This window comes from Penicillium lagena (genome assembly GCF_028827675.1).
Source record: "Penicillium lagena strain IBT 129212 chromosome Unknown utg000006l_segment0_segment0, whole genome shotgun sequence".
NCBI classification, from domain to species: domain Eukaryota; kingdom Fungi; phylum Ascomycota; class Eurotiomycetes; order Eurotiales; family Aspergillaceae; genus Penicillium; species Penicillium lagena.
Window position 1 is genome coordinate 135,916 of NW_026623227.1, and position 12,935 is coordinate 148,850.

At 49.0% G+C, this 12,935-nt stretch overlaps 1 protein-coding gene across 1 annotated transcript; it reads left to right on the plus strand.

Moving 5' to 3' along the window:
* Positions 1-273: 273 nt before the first annotated feature.
* Positions 274-12,572, plus strand: N7510_008200 (uncharacterized protein; the record flags this gene model as incomplete). Its single annotated transcript, XM_056980125.1, has 8 exons — positions 274-1,231; positions 1,295-4,376; positions 4,430-4,650; positions 4,701-6,921; positions 7,032-7,672; positions 7,724-9,478; positions 9,641-10,383; positions 10,440-12,572. The coding sequence occupies 8 exons, from the start codon at positions 274-276 to the stop codon at positions 12,570-12,572; spliced, it is 11,754 nt and encodes a 3,917-aa protein (XP_056830334.1).
* Between the last annotated feature and the right edge of the window lie 363 nt (positions 12,573-12,935).

Here is a 12,935-nt window from a genome sequence, read left to right on the forward strand (position 1 = left end):
GTGATTCGTCTGGTTTCGCATCATCTGTCAGGGGAAATCCGTCGGAGTCGGATTAAACTGAGCGCAATGGCTAGCTGACAAGAAACTCAATGTCCGAACGACTGCAAACAGAGAACTTAATCGGTATCTTGATAAGTACCTCGCAACCTCGCACCGAAAATTGCAGAGCGGTTTCTCGTGCTTTTATCTAGAATTGATACCCTTAAGATTTCATTTACGTACTCAAACTTTTTTGTTGATTGCACCGAGCCGCGTGAAACTTCAAAAGTCTCTATGATGGTTGTAACCGAGCCCATCGCCATCGTGGGAAGCGCCTGCCGGTTTCCTGGCGAGGCGACCTCACCCTCCAAGCTGTGGGATTTGCTCAAGAACCCGCGAGATGTCCTGACTGAAATTCCCGAAAGTCGCTTCAATACGAAAGCCTTCTACCACCCCGACGGCCTTCACCATGGCACCACCAATGTCCGGCACTCCTATGTGTTGACTGAGGATCACCGCTTGTTCGACGCGCGTTTCTTTGGGACCAAACCAGTTGAGGCACATTCGATTGATCCTCAGCAGCGTCTGCTACTGGAGACTGTCTATGAATGCTTAGAATCGGCTGGCATCCCAATGGAGCACTTACAAGGCTCCGACACGGGAGTTTATGTTGGCTTGATGACGAACGACTATGCGGATCTTCTGGGACGAGACGTCCAAAATCTTCCTACGTACTTCGCATCAGGAACAGCGCGGAGTATTCTCTCGAATCGGATCTCCTATTTCTTTGACTGGCATGGGCCCTCGATGACCATCGACACAGCCTGCTCATCCAGCTTGGTTGCACTACACCAAGCAGTCCAGAGCCTACGGAGTGGTGAAAGCAGCGTGGCAGTTGCAGCAGGTACAAACCTCCTATTAGGCCCCGAGCAGTACGTTGCGGAGAGCAAATTGAAGATGCTTTCGCCCAATGGCCGCTCCCGCATGTGGGACAAGGACGCGGATGGCTATGCACGTGGTGACGGGATTGCGGCCGTGATTGTCAAGACATTGAGTGCAGCGCTAGCAGATGGCGATCACATCGAGTGTATCATCCGAGAGACCGGCACAAACCAGGACGGAAGAACAAAAGGAATCACTATGCCCAATCCTGTGGCCCAAGCAGACCTTATTCGAACGACATATGCCAGAGCGGGCCTCGATCTGTCGAAGCCCAGCGACCGTCCACAGTATTTTGAAGCTCATGGAACCGGTGAGTGACAAGGGAACACAATAGTGCCCTAAATATCAGGTTTAAATTTGCTGACAGTAACAGGAACGCCGGCGGGCGATCCCGTTGAGGCAGAAGCGATCAGCACTGCATTTTTTGGTCCATCTGCAAAGTACTACCGACGGCCAGGAGAGGAACACCCATTATATGTTGGCTCAGTTAAGACCGTTATCGGGCATACTGAAGGCACGGCTGGCCTCGCGGCTGTTCTGAAGGCATCGCTGGCCTTGCAATGCGGAATCATCCCACCGAATCTCCTGTTGAACGAGCTGAGCTCGACTGTCCGGCCGTTTTATACCGACCTTGAAATCCTCAAATCCGCCCAAGATTGGCCTCAACTTCCAATCGGAGTACCTCGGCGTGCCAGTGTGAACAGCTTTGGATTTGGTGGAGCCAATGCTCACGCGATTCTTGAGACATTCGAATCCCATATGTCAATGGATGTGCTACCACGCCGTGAGACTGTGAATATGTTGCCGTTTAACTTCTCTGCAGCCTCGGAAAAATCGCTTCTAACAATCATGGCATCCTACTCAGAATACCTTAAGATGGATCAGGATGTGAATCTGCGAGATCTGTCATGGACACTGAACTGTCGCCGGTCAACACTGCCTGTCCGCTTTTCTGTCTCAGCATCGAGCGTGGAGGATTTGGCCGCAAAGCTTCACAAAGCTACGCAATCATCGTCTGAAACCTCGACTATTACTCAAAACCCAAGTGTTCGCAAGCAGAAGCTACTAGGCATTTTTACCGGACAGGGTGCACAATGGGTTCGAATGGGTGCAGAGCTGCTGGCCAGCTCTCCTTTGGCTATTGATTGTGTCTCGCGGTTGGAAAAGTCCTTGCAAAAGCTCCCAGAAGAGCATCGCCCCTCTTGGTCCCTGAAAGAAGAGCTTCTCAAGGATGCCGCCTCATCTCAAATTGGAAAAGGTGAATTTTCTCAGCCCTTATGCACTGCGATTCAAATTGTGCTAGTGGAACTTCTTCGCGCAGCGCATGTTCAATTTCACACTGTTGTGGGCCATTCGTCGGGAGAGATTGCCGCAGCTTTTGCAGCAAAGTACATCAGTGCCGAGGATGCTATTCGAATTGCATACTATCGTGGCTGGTCATTACAGTATTCCGGTGCCCATAATGGCGTCCAGGGTGCTATGATGGTTGCTGGAACTTCTTTCGAGGATGCCAAAGAGCTCTGCGAAATGCCGACACTCGATAAACGGATCTGCGTTGCTTGCAGCAACTCTTCTACCAATGTCACGCTTTCCGGGGATGCAGACGCTATCGATGAGGCGATAGAGATCTTCCAAGACGAGAAGAAGTTCAATCGTCGGCTCAAAGTGGACAAGGCATACCACTCTCCCCATATGATGCCTTGTAGTGACCCTTATATCGAGGCCATTCGGAAGTGCGGCGTGCGTATTCAATCTCGTCCAAGTGGCAGCGCCACTTGGATATCCAGCGTCTACGTCGATGACGTTGAAAACGTCAGGGAGAACCTCATTGACACATACTGGATCAGCAACATGCTGAGCCCAGTGCTGTTCTCCGAGGCAATTTCTTACGCGGTTGGCGCAGCTGGTCCTTTTGATATGGCGTTGGAGATCGGGCCTCATCCAGCGCTACAGGGACCTGTAAAGGAAACAGTTCAAGAGATCTCTGGCAACACAATACCTTACTCAGGTACGTTGAGTCGGAATAAGAACGACTGTGAGATGTTTGCCTCTTCTCTTGGATCCTTGTGGGTGTCACTTGGAGAGAGTGCAGTGGATTTTTCAAGCTTTGACCGCAAAGCGGGTGACACTGGTGATGCCCCTAAGCTGATCAAGGGGCTTCCTTCTTATTGCTGGGACCACGACCGCGTCTACTGGCACGAATCTCGCCTATCAACCACGTTTCGAGCGGGGCAAGAGGAATTCCATCACCTGCTAGGCATGAGATGTCCTGATGGGACGATTGATCAACTGCGTTGGCGCAACTATCTCAATCCTCGAGAGATTCAATGGCTCGCAGACCATCAAGTTCAGGGACAGATGGTCTTCCCCGCGGCAGGCTATATATCTGCGGCGATTGAATGTATTCTCCGGCAATATGCCCTGGAATCGGTCCAGTTGATCGATTTCCACGACGTGATTATTGGCCAAGCTTTGGTGCTCGAGGAGAACACCGGGGTTGAGACTGTTTTTGATCTCAAGATCACCGAGCGCAGAAGCGACCGCGTCAAAGCAATATTCTCATGTCATTCCGCTGTGAACAGGGCATCTTCTTCTCTGGCACTTCATGCGTCTGCACAAGTACAGATTGTCCTTGGCAACCCAAAGCAAGATGTGCTCCCTCCTCGAAAGGGCACATATGATGGCTTTCTGGACCTAGAATCCAACCGATTCTACCAGTCAGTATCAAAACTGGGGTTCGGTTATACAGGTCCTTTCCAATCTCTCTCTGACTTGAGCAGAAAAATGGATGAAGCGACCGGGTTGGTCGCTGTCCCGACAGACCAAAACGAACGTCCTTTGCTCGTTCACCCGGCATCACTGGATGGTGCCATTCAGTCCATTATGCTAGCCTATTGCTTTCCTGGTGACGGAAGATTGCGCACTATTTACCTGCCCACCAAGATTGACTGTGTGCGCATTAATCCCTCTGGTTGGGTGGAACTTGGGGGCCCCGGAGCAAGTCTTCCATTCCACTCCTTGGTAGGATCTGCAAAATTCTCTGAGTTGTCGGGTGATGTAAACCTATTTTCTGCGGATGGAGACACCATTCTTCAGCTTCAAGGTCTTCATACCACGCCACTCAGCCCTCTCACGGCTGCCAGTGATGTTCAGCTTTTCACAGAGATCACCTGGGGATATGAAATCCCGAGGACAAGTGCTTTTGATCCGGGCAGGGACTGGTTAGAAGAAAGCCACACACTGGCCCTGGACTTGGAGCGATTGGCACACTTCTATTTGAAGAATCTTGCCCTCTCTACCACACCAACAGAACGTGCTGGAGCCACATGGCATAATACTCATATGCTTTCAAATGCTGAGCATTGTCTGTCCTTGGTTAAATCAGGAAAGCATCCTTTTGCTAAATCGCAGTGGGCGGATGATACAAAGGAGGAAGCCTATCGGATTCTGAGCCGGTAAGAATTGCCCGCTCCTCAAAACATTGCGCTCTGAGTTCTGACCATAGCAGATATCCCGACTCTATTGATGTCAAAATTATTCACGCAGTTGGCGAAAACTTTCCTTCAGTTATTCGCGGAGAGAAGAATATTTTGGACGTACTAACAGAGGAGAACAGGCTGAAAGAATTCTACGCCAACACACTTGGGGTCCAACATTGTCGCAAGGAAATGGCTCAAATGGCTGGTCAAATCAGCTATCGCTACCCGCATATGAACGTCCTAGAAATAAGTCAGTAAACCGATACACTAAATGCGCATCTATACTGACCGAAATTTTAGGAGCTGGCGCTGGCGAAACAGCCAATCTCATTCTGCACGAAATGAACACTGCTTTCGCTTCCTACACATATACTGATATTTCAACTGGATTCTTCGATGACGCCAAGGAGAGATTCAGTGACCGTTTGTCGAAAATGACTTTCAAAGTGCTTAACATTGAGAACGATATCATCGATCAGGGCTATGCAGAGAAATCATTCGATCTGATAATAGCTTCCCTGGCGCTTTATGCCACCAAACGGCTTGAAGCCGCTTTTTCCAACATTCGCCGCCTTCTTAAACCCGGCGGATATTTGCTCCTACTAGAGCCGACTAACCCGGATGTTATGCATTTTGGTCTCGTCCTCGGGGGCCTCCCTGACTGGTGGTTGGGCTATGACGAAGGTCGTAAGAAGTCACCATTAGTTTCAGTTGAAACATGGGAGGAATTGATGAGAAAATCCAATTTCTCTGGAATTGATGCGATATATCCACATCACCCAAAATTTCCGCTACCATTTTCGGTGATGGCTACTCAAGCCGTCGACAATCGGGTCCATTTTTTGCGAGAACCATTGGCGCTGGAACACCAGGCTCTGGGTTTGGAAACATTGACCATTATCGGGGGCAAGTCCAGCCAAACCTCTGTCATCGTCAAGGACATCTCAGCAGCAGTAGCTCGGCACTATAACCACATCCACAATGTTCCCTCAGTCATTGAATTGATTCCTTCCGATCTGCCTTTCATGGGAACTGTGGTTAGTTTGGTCGAACTAGATGAACCAATGTTCAAGGACATGTCATCGGAGAAGGTGAAGTCCTTCCAAGAGCTGTTCAAGCAGAGCAAGAACATCGTTTGGGTCACATATGGCGCACAGGGCGACAATCCGTATGCCAACATGTTTACTGGTGTCCAGAGAACGCTGGTCTCAGAAATGGATCACCTCCACATCCAACGCATCAACTTTCATACGCTGATGGAGGCTAATGGACGGCTCATAGCTCAGAAACTTTTGCTGCTTGAGATTGCGGACATCTGGAACCAGAATGGTGAGCGAGGTAGGCTTTTGTGGTATGATGAACCGGAGCTTTCCTTCAAAAATGGAAACTTCCTTGTTCCACGATTCCGCTTGGACCAGAGAAGGAACGACAGGTATAATTCCTCCAGGCGTTCTATGGTCAAGCAGATTGATCGTGACGCCTCGTCCGTCTCTATTGGATGGTCCAGACTAGGATACCGAATTGATGAAAACAACATCCGGAGTACAGTTTCGCACCCAGACCGCACAGATATAACTGTGACACACTCCCTTCTACGTGCTGTCAAGATTGCGGACGGCACCAGTCTATTTCTTGTCTGTGGGACAAATTCTCAAACAGGCGAGCATGTTATAGGAGCATCGGAATCTCTGAGTTCTCGCGTACATACCCCACGTACCTGGGTTGTTCTTTGCGGGGAATCTGTGGAACATGGAATTCAGTCGACAATTAACCTGTATATCTATTTCCTGGCTACAGCCATGCTTGACCAAGTCCTCCCAGGAAAGTCGCTGGTGGTTTTGGATCCGGACTTCTCATTTGCATCCATTTTGACTCAACGGGCCTCCGAGAAAGGCGTCCAGCTCGTATTGCTAACAACAGCAGACGATGCCTGCGTATGGCCATGGGTTCACATTCATCCATGTGCCACAAAACGCGAGATACTGGAGAATTTACCTCACAATATTGCTCGTTTTGTCAATATTGGTGGCGACCAGGAGTCAACGTCCATCATTAAGCAGTGTTTACCGGCCAATTGTGACGTGCAAACTGAGCAGTCGCTCACAAGTGAAGTGTCGCACTCAGAATCTTACGATGCCACTAGCAAAGTTGCTACCCAGATCCAGGCGGCTTGGATGAGAATACAAAACGAACAGGCACCGGTCAATCCTCTCCGATTTGGAAGGCTTTGTTTGAAAGAGCTCATACAGAATGTTAACCCACGAACTTCACAATTTGTCATCGAATGGGGTAAGAGCAAACTTCTAGCCCAACTTCAGCCCGCCAGTGTGCAGGTCCAGTTTGCAAAAGACAAGACATATTGGCTTGTTGGATTAACCGGTGGACTTGGTCTGTCGCTGTGCCAATGGATGGCAGGCCAAGGTGCACGATACATTGCACTCTCAAGCCGAAACCCCAAGGTTGACGAAGTGTGGCTGCGTCAAATGGCTGCTAGTGGTTGCACAATCCGAGTTTTCTCCAGGTATGTGTGACCATTCTCACTGACCCATACGCAATTACTGACCGACGATTTTGAAAAAGTGATATTACAGATCGCGAGTCTGTACGTGCTACACACCGCCATATTTGTAGGACAATGCCTCCAATTGCAGGTGTCGCCCAAGGTGCTATGGTACTCCAAGACACAATGTTCCCAGACCTTGATCTCGCCCGGCTTGAGGGAGTGCTTCGACCCAAAGTTGATGGCAGCATTATACTTGATGAACTCTTCTCGGATAACACACTCGAATTTATGATATTCTTCTCGTCCATGGCTGCGGTGACGGGTAACCCTGGCCAAGCCGCATACAACGCAGGTAACATGTTCATGACCAGTCTTGCTGCTCACCGGATAAAGCGCGGATTGGCAACTTATGCGATCAATATTGGTGCTGTTGTAGGCAATGGATACGTAACTAGGGAGCTCAACATGAGCCAGCAGAATTACCTTTACCGGGTCGGCCATTCCTGGATGTCTGAACAAGACTTCCATGAAGTTTTCGCCGAAGGAGTCCTGTCTTGCATGGACCAATCCGGCATCGCAGAACTGTTCAGTGGACTGAGAATTGATGACGATGAGTCCAAAAGCTGGGTATCCAACCCTATGTTCCAACATCTGGTATTCAGATCAAGCAATTTGCTTGCCGGAGGCAACAAGGGTAAGGCTGGCGGCATCATCAAGGCCCAGCTATTGGAAGCTATTTCTCGTCAGGAAGTTATCGAAATTCTAGAAGGTGATACTGATATCAACCAGATTAAATGAGACTGTCAGCTGACTATTGCAGGTGGCTTTGTGCTAAAGCTCCAATCTGCGTTGCAAGCCGATCCCGACAAGCCAATGTTGGATATGAGCCCTGACGAGCTAGGCATCGACTCTTTGGTCGCAGTTGATCTTCGTTCGTGGTTTTTGAAGGAACTGGGAGTGGACATGCCCGTGTTGAAAATCTTCAACGTTGTGTCAATCCGGGAATTACTTGCTTCGGCTGCAGAGCTTCTCTCTTATGCCTTGATTCCCAACGTTAACGATGATGCGAGGCTCTCAGAAAATTCTCAATTGGACAATTCACACGCTTTGAATGTCCAGAATAAAGGTTCAGGCGCCTCAAATGAAACGTCAGCAGATGAAACAGGCTCCTTCACCGTTGATATGATAGAGTCTCTGAAGTCACGGCACCTGGACTTGGCAAACGCCCACAGCAGTAGCTCCACTGCTTCTCTGCGGGCAGAGGACTCCAATTCAGAGGATACCGAGGACCCGGCATCGTCTATATACACAGATGATTATGGTCCGGTAGTCCCCAATCGTACTGTTCAAAAGATTCTTCCTATGTCATTTGGTCAGTCGCGCTTCTGGTTCCTAAAGTTCTTCGTGGAAGACAAATCTGCATTTAACAGCACAACGACAATTGGCTTATATGGGCGTCTTCAGATTGATGCCTTCGCTAAAGCCATTGAATTGGTGGGCGAGCACCACGAGGCGCTGAGAACATTCTTTTTCACTGATGGCGAGAAGCGGCATATGCAGGGTATTTGGACCACCCCAATTTTGCGTCTGGAACACATCAAAATCATCGACGTAAACGAGGTCGACAAAGCTGCAAAAAAAATGAAGGCCCATGTTTTCCACCTTGAACAGGGAGAAATTCTTCGCGTCCAACTCCTTTCCTTGTCACTAGAGCAGCATTGGATAATCTTCGGATGTCATCATATTAATATGGACGGAATTAGTTTTGAGAATTTCTGGTCTGATGTTGAAAAGGCCTACCAAGGTGTCCCTCTATCCTCAACTGTGTTACAATACCCCGACTTTACTCTTCGGCAGTTGCGCGAGTATGAGTCTGGCGCATGGACATCTGATTTGGACTTTTGGCGCCAAGAATTTGTTGAACTGCCGCTTCCAATCCCTCTTCTCCCATTTTCTCAGCTTAATGTTCGTCCCAGCGTCTCGCAGTTCGGGTCCCATACTGCCCTGATCAGGCTGGAGATAGGCCTTTGCGCAAAGGTTGAACAGTGTTGTCGGGTGTTCAAAACGACACCATTCCATTTTTACCTTGTCATTTGGGAGATTCTGGTTCTCAGATATTTTGATATAGACAGTGTCTGTATTGGAGTCGGCGATGGTAACCGGACTGACAGCGACGTGCTCAACAGTGTTGGACTTTTCCTCAATCTTCTTCCGATCCGGTTTATGCGAAAGCCAGATCAGTCCTTTGGGGAAGCCCTGAAGGAAATCCGGTACGTGACACAAAACGCATTCGCACACTCACGCGTGCCATTCGACGTCATTTTAAAGGAGTTATATGTCACGCGCTCCGCCTCCTACACTCCATTATTCCAAATATTTTTCAACTATCGACGAAAGATTCAAGAATCCAGAACATTCTGTGGATGTCGTGCTGAGGGCGAACTGTTAGGCGCTGGCGAGACAGCGTATGACCTCAGCTTAGACGTTGTTGACATCAGCAACGGGGAGACCATGTTATGTCTTTCTGTACAGAAGGATCTGTACAAAATGGAGCATGCAGATATTCTTGTCCAGAGTTATTGCACCCTTTTACGGTCTTTTGTTTGCAATCCAGCAACCCGAGTGAACTGGCCTTCTTTGTATTCAAAAAAGGATGTGGAATTGGCAGTGTCGCTTGGGAGAGGCAAGTCAACCGTGCTTTTTCTTGCGGGAGGTAGTTTGCGCTAAACTTGGACAGGTGTGGAAATGAGAAATCGATGGCCAGCAACTATCGTGCACCGTGTTGATGAAATTGCTCGTCTTTATGGAAGCCGCGTGGCCTTGAAAGATCAACAGAACCATGTCCTCACGTACTCTCAGATGCAAAATCGGGTGACCTGTATTGCAAATGAACTTCTCATCAATGGGGTCAGGCCAGGAACGGCAGTGGGAATCTTCCAATCTCCAAGTATAGACTGGATTTGCTCCTTGATGGCCATTCTTCGGGTTGGCGGGGCCTATGTTCCACTGGACAAAAAGGTGGGTATGAATCGATTGAGAGTGATCACCAACGACTCACGCCTACCGGTGATCCTGATTGATTCCTCTACACACTCAGAATTTTCACTTCTCAAATCTGATGCAGACACAATTGATGTCTCCAACCTGCGTGATGCGACCACAAGTCCTGTGTCTGTCAGAGCTGAGCCCAAGGGAACCGCTGTCATCATGTACACCAGTGGGTCCACGAGCACTGCAAAGGCAATCAAGATCCATCACTTGGCCTGGGTACATAAAATTCAAGGTGCAATCGGTGAATGGAGGCTTGCCGAAGGAGAGGAAATAATACTGCAACAGTCGTCCTATTCTTTTGATATGTCTCTTGCCCAAATATTCCTTTCACTGTGTACAGCAGGGACCCTTGTTATTGCATCAAGCTTGACTCGCAGTGATCCGATTGCTATTTCCGCTTTGATCGCAGCTGAAAATGTGACTCTTACGGTTGGGACACCAGCAGAATACCTCGGGTGGCTTCAACATGAACGCTTGGCGTTGAGACACTCTCAGCTGCGAACAACCATATCTGGGGGGAGGCTTTGTCGAATGGGCTGATTCAACAATTTAAGCTGCTGGACAAATCGAACTTGCGGCTAATCAATGCCTACGGGCCTACGGAAGCCACGTTGGCCTGCAGCAGCACTGAGGTTCCATATGCCCAGCTCGACGCAACCTCGGCCATAAACAACTTGCCTCTCTCCACATCGCCCAATTACTCCACCTACATTGTTGACAGTAGTCTTAACCCTGTTCCCATTGGAATACCTGGCGAAGTGGTAATTGGAGGTGCTTGTGTCAGCCAGGGTTACCTCAACGAAATCGACACAAAAGCTCGCTTCTTGCAAGATCAACATGCCAGTACATTCTTCCATGAACATGGGTGGACAACAATTCATCGAACTGGGGACCGGGGGAGACTTTGCAAAGATGGGACCTTGGTTCTCATGGGTCGCATTGAAGGTGACACTCAAGTCAAGCTCGGTGGCATTCGAATGGATCTGGAGGATATCGAGGCCACGATTGTGCGCGCCGCCGGTGGGAAGATTGTTCAGGCTGTTGTTTCAGTTCGCACTCAACAAGACGTGGAGCAGAGCAAGATGTTTCAGGTCGCATTTGTGGTCCTCCGCGATGACAACCCACCTTCTCAACCGACTCAGTTCCTGCAAAATCTTGTGGCAGAACTACCGGTGCCTCAATACATGCGACCAGCAGCACTCATTCAAGTTGACTACATACCGCTAACGCCTTCTGGAAAGATCAATCGACCTGCAATCGATGAGCTTCCTATCCCTCGGGCTGCACAACACCAAACGCATGATATAGATCTTACGGCGTCAGAGCTTTCCCTGCGTCACCTGTGGCACGAAGCGCTACCACAAGGGCTTGCTGAGCACTATTCTATCAGCGCGACATCAGATTTCTTTCATGTCGGAGGATCATCATTAGCATTGGTTAATTTACAAAGCTTGCTCAAACACCGACTAGGAGTTTCTGTGCCTTTGTACCAATTGTTTGAGGCAAGCACCCTCCACGCCATGGCCTTGCGAATAGGAAATCTGTCGTCCTCCATCTCTAATCCGACGGTGGACTGGGAACATGAGTTACAGATTGCACCTGACCTAGATCAAACCACGCTGAGCTTTGGGGCTACGATTTTTCCTCCGCAGGGTGTTAATGTCGTGGTACTCACTGGTTCCACGGGCTTCCTCGGCAAGGAAATTCTTCAGCAACTTATCAGCGATGACCGAGTTATGCAGATACACTGCATTGCTGTTCGAAAGGAGCAGTCTCAATTACCCGAGATGTTCTCTCATGGCAAAGTGATTTTGCATCGAGGAGATCTGGGTGCATCACAGCTTGGTCTTACCAATCCTGAAGCAATATCCATTTTTTCTCACGCCGACATAATCATTCACAACGGTGCCGATGTCTCTTTCATGAAAAGCTATCATACACTCAAACTCATCAATGTTGCCTCAACCAAGAAGCTCGTCAAGCTGGCCTTGCCGCGACGTGTCCCATTCCACTTCATATCATCAGCAAGCGTCGCACGCCTTGCACACAAGGACAGTTTTGGTGAAATATCGGTTGCTCAGTATCCTCCACCTCAAGTGCCCGATGACGGATATGTCGCTGCCAAATGGGTCAGTGAGGTGTATCTAGAACGCGTCAGCCACCAGTTCAACCTTCCAGTTTGGATCCATCGCCCATCTAGCGTGACAGGTCCAGATGCTCCGGAACTCGACCTGATGAGCAATCTCATGCGATACATCCAGGAGACAAAGGCTATACCGGACACGGGATCTTGGTCTGGCATGTTCGACTTCATATCCGTACAGTCGGCGGCGAGTCAGATAATAAAGTCGGCGGAATCATCTACAGCCATTCAGCCATTTTTCGGGAACGTCAAGTATATCTACGAGTCTGGGGAGATCCAAATCAGTCAGGAAGACGTGCAGTCGTTAATGGAGCTCGGGAAAGGTGCTTCATCTGAAGTGATACCTGTTGACAGCTGGGCTGAACGCGCGGAGAAAGCGGGAATGAATGTGCTACTCGGGGTATATTTACGTAGAATCTCGGGCGGACAGGTCTTGCTGCCGCGGTTGATCAAATACAGGGAGGAGACCGGATGAAGAAGTCGAGTGTACTCTCCGCAAATGCCATGGAATCAAGTACGTGTGATTACTTTGTCAATGAAATTTAAGATTAATCCATACTCTGCCGTATCTACCAACACTTTAATTATTACTCACTGCATATCACAAGTGAAGCAGATATAATATGATCAGTGTTCGTTAATGTTAGTATGTTCAGCCAGGATTGTGAGCTTCACTTCGTCAATTCAAGCCAGATTCGCTTACACGGAATATTCTGATCGCTTCCAACGTCGTTGTCCTGGGATTCACGAAACTAAATTAGTTTCAAACCCTCTATATACACCACAGGATGGTCCTAGCCCTGAATAGGAGAGCCCGTCTAGGCTGAAACGGGCAGCA